This window comes from Trifolium pratense, linkage group LG1 (genome assembly GCF_020283565.1).
Source record: "Trifolium pratense cultivar HEN17-A07 linkage group LG1, ARS_RC_1.1, whole genome shotgun sequence".
NCBI classification, from domain to species: Eukaryota; Viridiplantae; Streptophyta; class Magnoliopsida; order Fabales; family Fabaceae; genus Trifolium; species Trifolium pratense.
In genome coordinates, this window is record NC_060059.1 from 4,628,952 (window position 1) to 4,643,569 (window position 14,618).

A 14,618-nucleotide genomic window follows, 5' to 3' on the forward strand; every position below is an offset into this window, starting at 1 on the left:
TTATCTAAAAGATAAAATATGTTTTTCTTCTATACCACTATTAAGTTTTTTTTGTTTTTTGTTTTTTGTTTTTTTAGTCCTATAAAAAAAAAGTAAAATGTATGTATGCTCTACAAAATTTCCATTTTTAAACCAATGCCACATAGACATTTTAAACCTTTTTGACACGAGCTTGACCTTTTTCATTTCAATTTTTTTGTGTAAATGTCTATTTATCCCTTGCAAAATTAGTGATTTCTCGTTTATTTTTAAAAATAATAAAAAATAAATTTATTATTTTTTTAATTTAATTTTTAAAATTATTAAAAAAAGGATAATAAATTTTAAGAATTTTTTTAAAAAAATTATTATTTTTTGCAAGTAAAATAATAATAATAATAATAAATTTTTAAGATTTTTTTTTCAAAAAATAATTTATTTTTTTTAGAATTTTTTTAACTAATGTGGATTTTTAAAAAATAAATATAAATTAAATGTATTTCCACATGTGAATGCCACGTCAATAAAGATGCACAGTCAGATGCCCTGTTGTCCACCTAGAGAGCAAAATGAGAGAATCTGCATGTTCTGGTGAAAAACAAGGGGGTTTGTGTTATTGATCAAATGGTGTGATTACACTCAGTTCAATCCCAACAACCCTGGGAGTTTTATAAGTCAGAATTCGTTCCTTTACAAATGAAAGTGAGGAGCTATTTATAGAGCTTCTAGTCTTCTTCTCCAAGCAAGGGCTCCTAAAAATCCGATCTTCAGCGCCTTTTCCGGTGGTGCAGCGTGAAAGTAGGAATAAAACCTTGGTCTCCAAGCCATGGCAGTTTCAAGGAGTTGGTTTCTTCATTCCCAAGTTAATCGCTAAGGCAGAGAAGGATGAAGATATTTTGTTATCGTACGTAAATCCATCTTATGGGCGGTATCCTTCATTGTCTACCTCGCCCAGGCCTTATATCGCCAAATGGACACCTAGAGTTTAATTGTTTTGGGCCTGTTTCCTTTCTCATATTAGTTGGGCTAGTTTGACTTTGCCTTTAAGCCCATTGCCCAGTCCACAGCCCCCCAAGCATGAGAGCCGTAGGAATGAAATGCTTAAGTACAATTCGAATTTCCCTCCATAATTCTTGGCGCGAAGTTACATCCTCTCCCACTCCCTGGCGCACGTTCCTCTGTTCGTGTATAATCCTCCTCAACCGTCTCCCCACTAGCTATTGCCACGATGAGATTTCTTTGTCTATAAATGAAGCGTTCAATGCCCCGATTAACTCATTCCTTGTTGTTCGCTAACCTTTTAGACTTCTCTTCCACATTATGTCTCCCAAAAATCCTCCTTTTGAATGCGGTCAGTCTCCCGCCTCTCCGGTTATCAAGCGGCTCCGTCGCATGCTGACCATCAATACTGAAGACTTGATGGAAGATTTTGGCGAATTTTCTGAATTCGTCAAGGAGCTTAACGACTACTGCTGGAGGTTGACCAAAGAAGAGAAACGCTTTCTCGATAGTGTGCTTCGTCTGGAGAAGGAACTGAAGGATAGTGCATCCTTTGTGATCGCTGTGGAAAATGTGAAGGAGTGCCACGCCGAAGTCACTGAAGCTGTTGACAGCCAGATAGAGATTACGAAGGAGACTATGGGTGTGCAAGAGGAGATCTTGGGGATATGCTTCAATGAGGAGCGCAGAGTGGATGATCGTTTGGCGATGCTGAATAAGGAGATGAAGCCGCTGGTGAAGAGGAAAAGGGCTCTTCAAGGCGAGATTAGGGATGACATTGCTAAGTTGATTTCCCGGCGCCATTCTTTGGTGGACCTTCTGGACAAACAAAGCGAACTAAGGGAGGATCTGAAGCCTATTGACGAGAATATGGTGAAGGCGAAGAGGGTGAAACGGGCATTGGAGGAAATGCACCGTATCGCCGTTGCCGATGCTGGTGAATTGGGGGGTTCTACCATGCCCTGAAGCCTTTTGTTTGCTCATCTTTCCGTTTTGTGTTTTTCTTTCTAGTATTTGTAATTTGCTCTCGGATTTTGGGATCTTTGTTATTTTTATTCTGTTTCTTTGCTTCCGTTGTATTTCTTTTGTACGAATTTGAATGCTTAAGCAATTTCCTTTACTTATGTGTTGCTCTTCTGTCCTTTCTGGTACCGCCTTCCTTTGCAGTCTTTAATAACTAAAATGGGTCAAATTTTGACTCCTTGGAAACGTAAAAGTGACATTTTTCGAGATGGTCAAAGCTCGGTGGCTCCAACTTCACTCGCTCCCGAAGGTCTAAGGATGTCAAAAAGGTGGAGGTTATCGTCCTTTCCTCGGATACCTCCGATTCTGGTAGTGGCGATGAGGATTACGTTTCGTTTCTGGAGACCTACGTTCCTCCTGAGCTTCGTGCTTCTTCGTCTAGTGAAGAAGAGGGGTCTCGGGTCACCGTGGAATCCAAGATGACTTTCCCTGAGCCTGTGTTTTTCTGATTCCTTTATTTTTCAGAAAGAATGAGGACCATTTCGAATGAAGAAAGACTGGCGTTCTTGGCGAAAGCTCGTCAACAAAAAACCAATCCTGCTGCTGGCGTTGCCGATCCTCTGAGGCAGCTACAAGTGGAGGAGGCTGGAGTTAAAGAGGGACGGAGTAAGAGAAAGCATGACGGGCGCATCCCTGTTGAGATTCCAGGAAAGGCGGCTGCTAAAGAGGGTGTCGTCCCGCCACTTAAAAAACAAAAAACTGAGAAGACTATCCAACCAGCTGGAGATGCCGACAAAGGCAAAGGCGTAGCTTCTAGTTCTTCTCAGCCTCCCTCCCAAGACGCCGATGCCGATGCTCCTCTTACCTGGAGCTCTTTTGATCCCTTTGATTTCATTGAAAGGGGAGTGACTATGGTTGGCGATATGACTCGCTTCACCAACACTCCTACCGCAGATCTCAGGAAGAAAGCTTTGGAATACGAGGTGAAGGGCACTCTTCTCAATTACTTGCTGACAAATCGCCAAGAACAAGAGGTCCAAGAGGCGAAGCAGAAGGTGAAGACCGTTGATGACAACCTTGCTGACATTGAGAAGAGATATACTGAGACCAAGACTAAGTTGGAGGCAGATATTAAGAAGCTGAGGGATAGCCAGGAGAGCGAGGCTGAGAGGTTGAAGAAGGAATATGAGGATAAGCTGGCGAAGGTGAAGGAAAGTTATGCCGCCTCCGAGACCAAGCTGAAAGAGAATGCTGCTGCTCAAGATGAGGTGATTTCTAAGCTTTCTAAAGAGAAAGATGCAGCGGTGTTCTCCGTGGGGAGCTTGGGCGAAGAGAAGGAGAGGTTGGAGACTGACGTGAAGGAGCTTCAACTGTATGCTGCCAACCAGTATGAGGAAGGCTTCGCCTATGCCCTTGAGCAAGTCAAGCTTCTTTTCCCAGACCTCGACGCCAAGCGCTTAGCTGAAGCTGATGCGATGAACCAGATTATTGACGGAAAGCTTGTTCCCTATGTACCTCCCAGTGAATGATATGACTTTGTTTGTAATGATTTTTGTTCTCGCCCTTCTGTGGCCTTTTGTAACTATTTTGTATGCCCTGTTGTGGCTTTGAACAATTTGCCCCTTGGCTGGGTCCTTTATAAATTTCTTTATTTGCCTGATTTCTTCTCTTCATAACTTTATGGATTTGCATTACGTTGAGAGGTAACGCCTTTTGTCGTTCTCGCTTAGGAAACTTTATCCTTGCATCTGCGACATCTTCGATTTTCTATAATAATTGTAAATTGATACAAATAACTTTATACCTGTTGTTTTTTGGTGGTTGCAAATGATGTGGCGTTGTGATGAATCGCCTTGCTTTGGTTATGTATAAGCTTTTTCTGGTGGCGTCAATAATCTCGCCTTTCTTCACTGTATCTTTTTCTGACGTACCCAACTCGTAAGACTTACAGGTAACGCCAAGGCTTTGCAACCTTTTTATTTTTCTTTTTCTGACGTACCCAACTCGTAAGACTTACAGGTAACGCCAAGGCTTTGCAACCTTTTTTAATTTTTCTTTTTCCGACGTACCCAACTCGTAAGACTTACAGGTAACGCCGAGGCACTGTAACCCTTGTTTAATAATTTTTTTTCTGACGTACCCAACTCGTAAGACTTACAGGTAACGCCAAGGCACTGTAACCCTTGTTTAATAATAATTTTTTTCTGACGTACCCAACTCGTAAGACTTACAGGTAACGCCAAGTCACTGTAACCCTTGTTTAATAATTTTTTTTCTGACGTACCCAACTCGTAAGACTTACAGGTAACGCCAAGGCACTGTAACCCTTGTTTAATAATTTTTTTTCTGACGTACCCAACTCGTAAGACTTACAGGTAACGCCAAGGCACTGTAACCCTTGTTTAATAATTTTTTTTTTTTTTTCTTTTTTTTTTCTGACGTACCCAACTCGTGGGTGACGCCAAGGAACTGTAACCCTTGTTTAATAAATTTTTTTTTTCTGACGTACCCAACTCGTAGGTGACGCCAAGGCACTGTAACCCTTGTTTAATAATTTTTTTTTCTGACGTACCCAACTCGTAGGTGACGCCAAGGCACTGTAACCCTTGTTTAATAAATTTTTTTTTCTGACGTACCCAACTCGTAGGTGACGCCAAGGCACTGTAACCCTTGTTTAATAATTTTTTTTTTCTGACGTACCCAACTCGTAGGTGACGCCAAGGCACTGTAACCCTTGTTTTTGGTTCAGCGCTCACATCTGAGTTGATCTTTAAGTAAAGATTCAGAGCTCAAGTTTGAGATAACCATTTTTGTTGGTTCAGAGCCCGTAACTTAATCAGGTTGACCTTTATTTGGGATATGCTGGAAGATATAAACTACTAGAATTTTGAAATTCAATGAGCCTCGATAAAAACCCCCGTTGAAACAGGGGAAAAGAGTGTCTCATTGTTTTTTTTTTTTTTATTCCTTTATGACAACGGTTCTTATACATCATTTAAAAATATTGCTAAAAGAAGAGAATGGTTTTACTTATTCTTCCACCGATAAAGTGATGCTCCGTGATTAGCTATAGTAGAACTTTAGGTTTGCTACGTTCCATGTCCTTGGGAGGATTTTTCCTTCCATGGTCTCTAGGCGATATGCTCCTCCTTCGAAAGCTTCTTGCACCCGAAAGGGGCCTTCCCAGTTTGCTGCGAACTTTCCTCCTTTATCCTTTCCCATAGGTCTTTTCAGCACCAGGTCGCCTTCTTGAAAACTCCTTTGTTTGACTCTCGTATTATAACGCCTAGCGGCTCTTTGCTTTATGGCGAATTCCCTGAAATGCGCTCTTTCTCTTCTTTCCTCGATCATGTCTAGGTTCTCTTCCAGAGCTCTGTCGTTCTCTTCCTGCGTCGTGGTTTCTCTGCGCCAACTAGGAGGATTTATTTCCACCGGGATCATCGCGTCCGAACCATAGACCATTGTAAATGGCGCTTCTCCTGTCGAGGATTGGGGAGTGGTGTGATACGACCAGAGGATGGGTGAGATGTGGGCTACCCAAGCTTCGCCTTTACTATCTAGCCTTCTTTTTAAAGCTCTTAGTATCACCTTGTTTGCTGACTCTGCTTGTCCGTTAGCTTGTGGATGCTCCACTGATATAAAGGTGTTTTTGATTCCTTTGCTTCGACAGAATTCAACGACCTTTTCGCTGGCGAACTGTGTACCGTTGTCGGATACGATGTATTTGGGCAATCCAAATCTGCAGATGATTTTCTTCCAATAAAAGATTTTTACCTGTTCCGCCGAGATGCTGGATACCGGCTCTGCTTCAATCCATTTTGTAAAGTAGTCTACGGCGACGATGATCCATCGCGCTTGTTTATAGCCAACCGGAAATGGACCAACGATATCTACACCCCACATGAAAAAGGGCCAAGGGGATAATACTGACTTCAGTGGCTCCCCCGGAACGTGATGCAGGTTGGCGTGTCTTTGGCATTTGTCACAGTTTCTTACATACATGGCGGTATCATCATGTATATCTGGCCAATAAAATCCTGCTCTCAATATCTTTCCTGCTAATGCTCTTGAACCGATATGACTACCACATGATCCTTCGTGTACTTCATTCATGATGCGCTTGGCTTCTTCAGTATTGACGCATAAAAGGAGGGGGGACGCGAATCCTCTTTTATATAGCTTATCCCCTACCATTGAATACCATGCCGCCATTTTCCTTAATTTAAAAGCCTTTTCCCTTTCTTTCGGGAGCTCATCCTTTTGGAGGTACCGGATAATGGGCGATCTCCAGTCTTCTTCTTCTATTACCATCATTACCTCTTCCCCGTTGATGCTGGGAGTTTTTATGGTTTCTTGGATAACGGTTCTATGGCTTCCTGGTTTTTTGGTGCTCGCCAACTTTGACAATAGATCTGCTCTTTCTTTCTCATTAGTTCTTTCGGCTTCGATGGCCGCAATCTGAGTTTGTAAGCGCCGAATCTCTACGACGGCGGCTTGCAGGGTGTTAACGTTAGAGTTGTCGTGGTTTTCGTGTTCTCCAGCCATGTGAAGATGTTTGATTTTTCGTCTAGTTGCTGTGATAGGCTGGGATCAAATGATTTTACCGCAGCCCCACGGTGGGCGCCAAAATGTTCTGGTGAAAAACAAGGGGGTTTGTGTTATTGATCAAATGGTGTGATTACACTCAGTTCAATCCCAACAACCCTGGGAGTTTTATAAGTCAGAATTCGTTCCTTTACAAATGAAAGTGAGGAGCTATTTATAGAGCTTCTAGTCTTCTTCTCCAAGCAAGGGCTCCTAAAAATCCGATCTTCAGCGCCTTTTCCGGTGGTGCAGCGTGAAAGTAGGAATAAAACCTTGGTCTCCAAGCCATGGCAGTTTCAAGGAGTTGGTTTCTTCATTCCCAAGTTAATCGCTAAGGCAGAGAAGGATGAAGATATTTTGTTATCGTACGTAAATCCATCTTATGGGCGGTATCCTTCATTGTCTACCTCGCCCAGGCCTTATATCGCCAAATGGACACCTAGAGTTTAATTGTTTTGGGCCTGTTTCCTTTCTCATATTAGTTGGGCTAGTTTGACTTTGCCTTTAAGCCCATTGCCCAGTCCACTGCACATTGAAGGGGGGTAAACAAAAAACAAATTTGCGCAGGGGTGTAAAGTAAAAATCGCTAATTTTGTAGGGGGATAAATAGATATTTAACCATTTTTATTTTATAAATTTTTATTCTATTAAAAAATATTTATTTAGTTTTTATTAATTAATATTCGTTCATATAAAAAGGCCACAAACCCTAAAAAGGATTTAATCCTCCGCCGCTGGAACCCTAGATCGAAGCTCCCTTTCGGAAGTCACTCCCTTTCTCATTACCCTTCGCCGTCGGAATCCTAGATCAAAGCTCGCCTCCATCTTCTCATAGCCATCAATTAAAGCCGACAATCTAACCTACTTGTACGTGGCCCGCCAGATCAAAGATCTTGAAGGTACGTCGAATATTTTACTTTGTTATATGGTAAATGAGATTTAATGCATGTTTTTTTAATGGTATTCATATATCGTGGCCCCCTTGCGTTATACTTATGTTTATACTACGCAAATCTCTATCACCAGATCAAATTTAGTGGTTTAATATTTGGATGTGGTGTTTATTTTTAAACATGTATTTTACTTTTTTTTTATATAAAAAAAATCCATTGTGTAGTATATAATACCATTAGTGTTCTGATGGTATTGCTATCCCTAATAGTATAAGTCATGATTTCACTATAAATATATTTGGTTTGCCTGAATATAGATTTTTGTTAATCGATTTTTGGAGCACCGCACTCTTGTTTCCTTCACCTGGTTTTTCCTACGGGTTTCACATGTAAGGTTTTTAATGAGACAATTGTATTTGTTCACTCCCACTTGGGTATTGGCGAAGTCCCCCTAAGTTCTCTTGTACCTCTTTTTCTCCTTTTAATAAATTTAAGAGTTAGCTTGTTTGTGGGGTGAGTAAAAGGGTGCCGACATAGTTTTGATGTCTTTACTTTTATTGCTATTTTTCTCAAGATGAACAATGAGCCACAACAATATGGGTGTCTAGGTTGTCTAGTGAATTTACCAAAATTCCCCGCTCTATACTTAACTTTTGAACATAGTTTGCATTGTCCCCCTCATCATCATCTTCATGAATCATGAATGATGTGGGGGACACAAAGATTATAATTTTATAAAGTTCGTTAGTTAAAGTGTGAACTATTTTGCAAGTTAAGTTGCAATTGCAAATTGTATTTTTTTTTCCTTCAGAACTTGCATTTTTACAACATTCACTACTTAAGATGTGATTGTGAAGGGGATAAAAATGAAAATGCAGAGGGCTCGGAAAATAAATCTTTAATTCTTAAAGGATAAGGTCTAACACAATTGAATATAAGCAATAAACAAATGAATGAATTATTTAATCTAGTAGTTGAGGGTAATGAGTGGGTCAATAGAGGGAAATTTGATTATAATATAAGATGTTCAATTTATTCATTTATTTGTTTTTTTTACAAGAGAAAACTTAATTCATTTTATTTAACAAAAAGTTATCAATACAACGGGGAATCGACTCGAAAATACGACGATTAGTCTTGGAATAAGCCGCTCTAGCTATGGAGTGAGCAACCATATAATTTATTTGTTTTTTAAAACATAATTTATAACAATAGTTTCACTAAATTTCAATTTACCTAAATAATGGATCATTCATTCAAGAAAGTGGATGACTGAGATCCTATTCATATTTTGAAAATTCAAATATCGAATTAATTAGATATAATTTTATGATATGATGATCATTTTAATATTTTGATTTGAGTCTAACTCAATCAATACCTCTAGAATACTTGAGATTTTCATTCAATCAAGGTGGAATTGTCGATACCCACTCCTTTTGGTGTTCTCCCATGGAGTTGATGACTCATATTGTTCCTATGTTGAGTTTGAGCATGTTACAGTTGGACTTTATTTGTTGTGTTAGACCTCATTTCACTCTTGACTATTCATCACAACTCATGTTTTTTAGGCCTATCTTATTTCATTCGGTGCTCTGAATATCTTTAGTCTTATTTTCTTAACTACTATAGTGCAGTTATCTTTTAATCTTACCCTTACTATTACCCTAAATTAGTTAGAGTTTTTTAGTTGGTAATTGGTTTGTTAATTCCCTATTAACTCTATATAGATGCGACATATCTCATGTACTCATTTACTTCATTAATATGCTTATGTTGTCATCCCTCTATTCTTAATTTTTTTTATCAGGATGAACCCCTTGTACGTTGAAGCAAAAAAATATCTGAAAAAGGTGAAACGTGCCTTTCGTAACGAGAGGCACATATATCTGGAATTCTTAGAACTCTTTATGGAATTCAGAAACCGAAGAATTGACTTAGAAGATGTCAAAGCAAGGGTAGCGGTGATGTTCGAAAATCATAGAGAATTAATTCCGGGATTCAACTATTTTTTGCCCGAAGGACATGCAATATAATGTCACTTCCATTGTTTGTACTCTTGTTTGTTCTTTCTCTTTTCTTGCACATTATTGATCAACATTTCTGTTTTGCATTTTTGTCTTTCATGTTCATTATTGTTGTTAATTGTGAAACACTTATGAAGGTCTGTGGTGGTTTTTAAAATAAAGTCTTTTGAAATAATAATATTTTGAACTAGTGGCAATAGATTTGAGTAGTGCTTATGAAATTATATATTTAAATCTCATTAATTAATAAAAAATATATGTATTGGTGCCGGTTTAGTTCTATTTAGATTGGTTTTGAAAAGTCATTATAAAATCCAATCTGATTCAACTGTTTTTATAAAAGGATATCCAAATATATAAAAAGATATTCAATTTTTTTAGATAGGTTTGAATTTAAACATCCCCAATTAACTTCCTGGTATAGCAAAAAAGAAATGTTTTTGCATATTATTCATTGAAATTTAGCTACTTATAAAAAAAAAATTGTTTCTAATCCATCTCAACGACCAATCCATCACTCGTTACTTAACCTCCCAATTGAAACGCCCAAGACCTTGTTCTATTATCATTGATTAGCATATCAATCTCAATCATCACCACCAAAGAATATTGATGATGAGATCATTATGACTAACCGAAGACGGACTATGTGGCCGTTTTCAGACGAAATGATAAAAAGTAACAAAAACTAATAACATATATAACAATGAAAGTGGAGAGATGAGCGTGAGTTATGCGAGTAAGGAAGTTTTATGATTGACCAATGTCATGTCATAGCCGCATAAGTGGCAAATAACAATTGGTCACTTGACAAGACCTTTGACTATGACAAAAAATCATATAATTTGACCACTCACCGGTACAACGAACAATAATTTATGAGTTCTTTCACAATTCTTCTCATTTTTTTAACGTTTACCACTTAAATAATGAAAGGGGTAAAAATAGAAACGAACATGACACATAAAAGGGTGGGGGTACCAAAATCTAAAAAAAAAAAACTTCAACAAGGACCCATAAGTAAGGGGCTTAATAAATGAGATTTTGGAGTTTGTGGCTTATTTCGAATAAAAACAAGAGTTTGTGGATTATTTTGTGGTTTTACAATGATATTGGTATGAAGTTTTCACAATCATTAGTGATGATTAATCTTCGTTGGGAACTTGTAGGACACACAAGATGAGTTATCCCCTTCCAACCAAATTTTCTCTATACGCATGAGCCAAGAATGAAATCCCTAACCACATGTTTAAGAAGACCAAGACCCTTGTCATTTGGATCAATTCATTGTTGGTGAATTATTTTATGGTTCTACTGATGAAAGAGTTATGATCGGAGATAAATTCTTTTCGCGTCCCCATAAGTACTCGCGTGCCTTGCAAATTTCTCAAAATATTTGGATCACCACTTAAGTTGCGAATGACAATTTTTTTTATCCTATTCCTAACATTTACACCTATCATGAGTGCGAATCTCCCAAAATATCTGATTGTTGCTTAAGTTGTGAACTTAGTTCGCATCTTAAGTAGCGAACAATATATTTTTTTATCTCAATTTTAATATTTACATTTGTCACATTCATAATGAAAAACACAGTTCGCTACTCAGAGTGTGAACTCAGTTTGCACTTTAACTTGTTAACCTTATAAAAATCCAACCCTTTCAATTTATAGAATTCTTAGATTCATGTGATTGGTCAATATAATTTCACAACCGCTCAAAGACCATATTTTAATTGACCATTAGAGTGGTTGTGTCCATATAAACAACAATCAATCACACACGCCCTAAAATATTATTAAATGGTTGTAAAAATTTGGTACCAATATCAATAACCAACCAAAAAAACAAAAATATGTAATCAGAACAACGTCAGAACTAATATCGAACCAGATTAAACGGTCCAAGTGAACCGGAAAATGTTAGTAATTTTAGAAAGAAAAAATAAAATCTAAAATGAGAATTATGATTTTGTCAAAAGTCTTCTCCAAACGAAATTCCACACTCCCTCATTTCTTCGTCTTCCCAAAACCCTTCCTTTTGGATTCCCATTTCACAAATCAAATCAAATCAAAGCAACCATGGCTTTCAATCTCAACCTTCCAACAATGTCATTCTTACTTCTCATCATAACCATAACATTCTCCTCTCTCTGTTTCGCCACCGAATCAAACGAAGAACGAACAAACGAACTTCTATCACTTCAATCAAGATCCGATTCATCCATAATCCATCTCAACGACCAATCAATCGCTCGTTACATAACTTCCGTTAAAACCCCAAGACCTTATTCTCTTCTCATCTTCTTCGATGCTCATCAACTTCACGACAAATCTGAACTCCGTCTCACTGAACTTCACAAAGAATTTTCAATCGTCGCTTCATCTTTCACCACAAACAATGCAAATCAATCATCTTTATCGAAATTGTTCTTTTGCGATATTGAATTTAAAGAATCGCAACTCACTTTTTCCCAATTCGGTGTTAATGCTCTTCCTCATATTCGTCTTGTGGGTCCCACTCATGGTTTGAAGGATTCTCAACATATGGATCAGGGTGATTATTCTAGACTTGCTGAATCAATGGCTGAGTTCGTCGAAGCGAAGACGAGGTTATCGGTTGGACCCATTCATCGTCCTCCGATTCTTTCGAGAAACAAAATTATTCTAATTGTTGTTGGGTTTTTGATTTGGTTGTCTTATTTTGTTAAGAAGCTTATTACTGGTCAAACATTGTTGCATGATCCTAGGGTTTGGTTGGCTGGTTCTGTTTTTGTTTACTTTTTTAGTGTTTCTGGTGCAATGCATAATATTATAAGGAAAATGCCTATGTTTCTTGTTGATCGTAACGATCCTTCGAAGCTTGTGTTTTTCTATCAGGGATCTGGAATGCAGCTTGGTGCTGAGGGTTTTACTGTTGGATTTTTGTATACACTTGTTGGTTTGCTATTGGCTTTCATGAGTCATGGTCTTGTTAAGATTAAGAGTGTTAAAGTTCAGAGGGTGATTATGATTTTTGCTCTGTTGGTTTGTTTCTTGGCTGTTAAGCAGGTTGTGTTTTTGGATAATTGGAAGACTGGTTATGGGATTCATGGGTATTGGCCATCTAGCTGGCATTGATTTTCGAGGTTTGGCACGGTCTATTTCACTTATTTTCATCTGAAACTTGAGAATTTTTGGTATGTAAAATCTAAAAACTCATAGAAATTGATGTCTTATGTTATGCTAGAACTTTGTCAGGGATTATATGTAGCTTGTCATTGCCATTTTGTGGCAGTAACACAGATTTGAGCTAGAATTTGAGTATTGGAAAGTTTTTATAATCTAGGGAGTACATTTTGTTTGGATGTGTTATGTATGTGTATGGTTAGTGGAAATTGGAACTGAAATATGTTGCATTTCATTTTTATGATTCTGTTAAGTTGATTGTTATATCTGTCTTAAGTTGTGCCCTTAAAACTGGATATGCTGACACTTGTATTTTTGTGCAAGTGCATGAGAGATATAGCCGTTAATCTTTAGGATTCAGATTGTGTGAAGTGCAGGGTGTAACTATGAATGACAAAATCAAGGAGTTGGTTTTGATAAATACATATATCTCTATTAAGTTGCTTATCCTGATAAAAAAAATGACCCACTTAGCACTTCACAGTTCACACTAGAATTTACTACATGCACTTTAGAATATCCTAATTCAGTTATCTCTAATATAGTTTAGACATAACTGTAAGTTTAGTAATAGTATGATCAATACCCTGCCTTCCGTGGTCATGCATGCATTCCAGTTGTATGATACATTGTGTTGAAGAAATGCCATTGCTGACCTTTCTTTTAATCTAAAAAAAATTGCTTTACTATTTACTTTGCTCATTGCTTGTTATCTTGTGAAGTTTCTTGAAATTCAACTGGTTGTCTTGTGTTAGATTGAGTTTTATAATAATTCCTCTGCTAGACTGGTTCCTAATTCCTCTGTTATGTTCAGTCTTTGGCCAATGGGTTTGATAATCTAAGTTCTCCTTTTTCACACTTTTAGTTTGTCTGGCCAAGTAGGTAGAAAATAGGAAGGTGGAAAATAACAAATTTTATATATAACCGAGAGTGAAAAATAGTTATAATTCTTTTTCCCCCTTTCTCATTGTTTGTCATACCAAACAGGATGTAAAAGGATTTTCATCTGAAGACTCTCACCTTCCCATTTTCAACCAAGTAAATACCCCTTTAATGATAACAAGAGCATATGTACATGCGAGTATGCTAATTGGAGTGAGTGAAAAACATAAATAATAAATAGGTAACATCATTTTGGGGGTTTGTTCTACTGGGAGTGAGGTGTTCACAAGCTCAATTTCGATGTCTTGCTGAAGAATTAAAAGCCATGGGAATATATAACAATTTCTGATATACATTCTATACTGCATTTGATTTTGATATCTTCATTAATCAGTAGGAACTTAAGCTGGATCTGAAACTGGAAATTGAAAGATACAAATTCAAGCTTTTTGGTTTACTGTTTTATTGAAAATTTCTTTTCGGTGATGTCATGAATAGGCCTGTCTGTTACTTCAACTTGCTTGGCATGATTGATTCCGTATTAGATTTTACTAGTTTGTATATGACTTTCATGGTAGATACATATGGTAGTGCATTCCAGAGTTTAGTTGGTAACTTTAACTATCATCTTGAACAAAACAAGTTTCTTGCAATAGCATCCCCTTAACAAGAAGATCCACCTATTTTTTACACGCAGCATTATTGTTCATTCAATTCAGTCCCAATCACCTATTGTTAAATGTTTGCTTAAGCACACTTAGAGGGCCTTCTGCTTCTAACCTTAATATCAGTAACTTCTATTTTAATTTCATTGCTCTCTTCTCTAGCCTTTTCCTTGCAAGTTTATTATTTTGGTGTTTGTTCAATTGTGCCTTTAGCAAGTGAAATTTCCTCTGACCCGGGAACATTGCCATAGCAAACAGGCAAGTAGCATGTAAAATGTGAGTTTGATTGGTGCATACAGTTTCACTCATGGTAGTCAATCCCGGGCGATCCCAGTGGGATCCCGGTAGAGCGGAGCGGAGCGGAGCTCTGCCGGGACGGGATGGGATGGAGTGGCGCAGCTAAGCTTCTCGGTGGGATCCCAGCAGGTTCCCAGTGGACCGGAGCGGGTCCCGGGTTGC

The 14,618-nt window shown here is 38.0% G+C and overlaps 2 protein-coding genes across 2 annotated transcripts; both read left to right on the forward strand.

Annotated features, from left to right (window-relative positions):
* The first annotated feature begins 1,299 nt into the window (after window positions 1–1,299).
* LOC123912536 (ankycorbin-like) lies at window positions 1,300–3,470 on the forward strand. Its single transcript, XM_045963227.1, has 3 exons — window positions 1,300–1,866; window positions 2,146–2,251; window positions 2,467–3,470. The coding sequence occupies exons 1-3, from the start codon at window positions 1,300–1,302 to the stop codon at window positions 3,468–3,470; spliced, it is 1,677 nt and encodes a 558-aa protein (XP_045819183.1).
* A 7,921-nt stretch (window positions 3,471–11,391) lies between these two features.
* LOC123882702 (probable dolichyl-diphosphooligosaccharide--protein glycosyltransferase subunit 3B) lies at window positions 11,392–12,833 on the forward strand. Its single transcript, XM_045931383.1, has one exon. It carries the CDS (start codon window positions 11,527–11,529, stop codon window positions 12,562–12,564), a length of 1,038 nt encoding a protein of 345 aa, XP_045787339.1. The 5' UTR covers window positions 11,392–11,526; the 3' UTR covers window positions 12,565–12,833.
* The last annotated feature ends 1,785 nt before the right edge of the window (window positions 12,834–14,618 follow it).

Excerpts from the sequence above, each read along its gene's own strand:
- LOC123882702 (XM_045931383.1), top strand. The coding sequence starts at position 11,527 with ATGGCTTTCAATCTCAACCTTCCAACAATGTCATTCTTACTTCTCATC.
- LOC123912536 (XM_045963227.1), top strand. The coding sequence starts at position 1,300 with ATGTCTCCCAAAAATCCTCCTTTTGAATGCGGTCAGTCTCCCGCCTCT. Across the intron at positions 1,867-2,145 it reads ATATGGTGAAGGCGAAGAGG|TCTTTAATAACTAAAATGGG; the intron begins GTGAAACGGGCA and ends CTTCCTTTGCAG. Across the intron at positions 2,252-2,466 it reads AACTTCACTCGCTCCCGAAG|AAAGAATGAGGACCATTTCG; the intron begins GTCTAAGGATGT and ends TTTATTTTTCAG.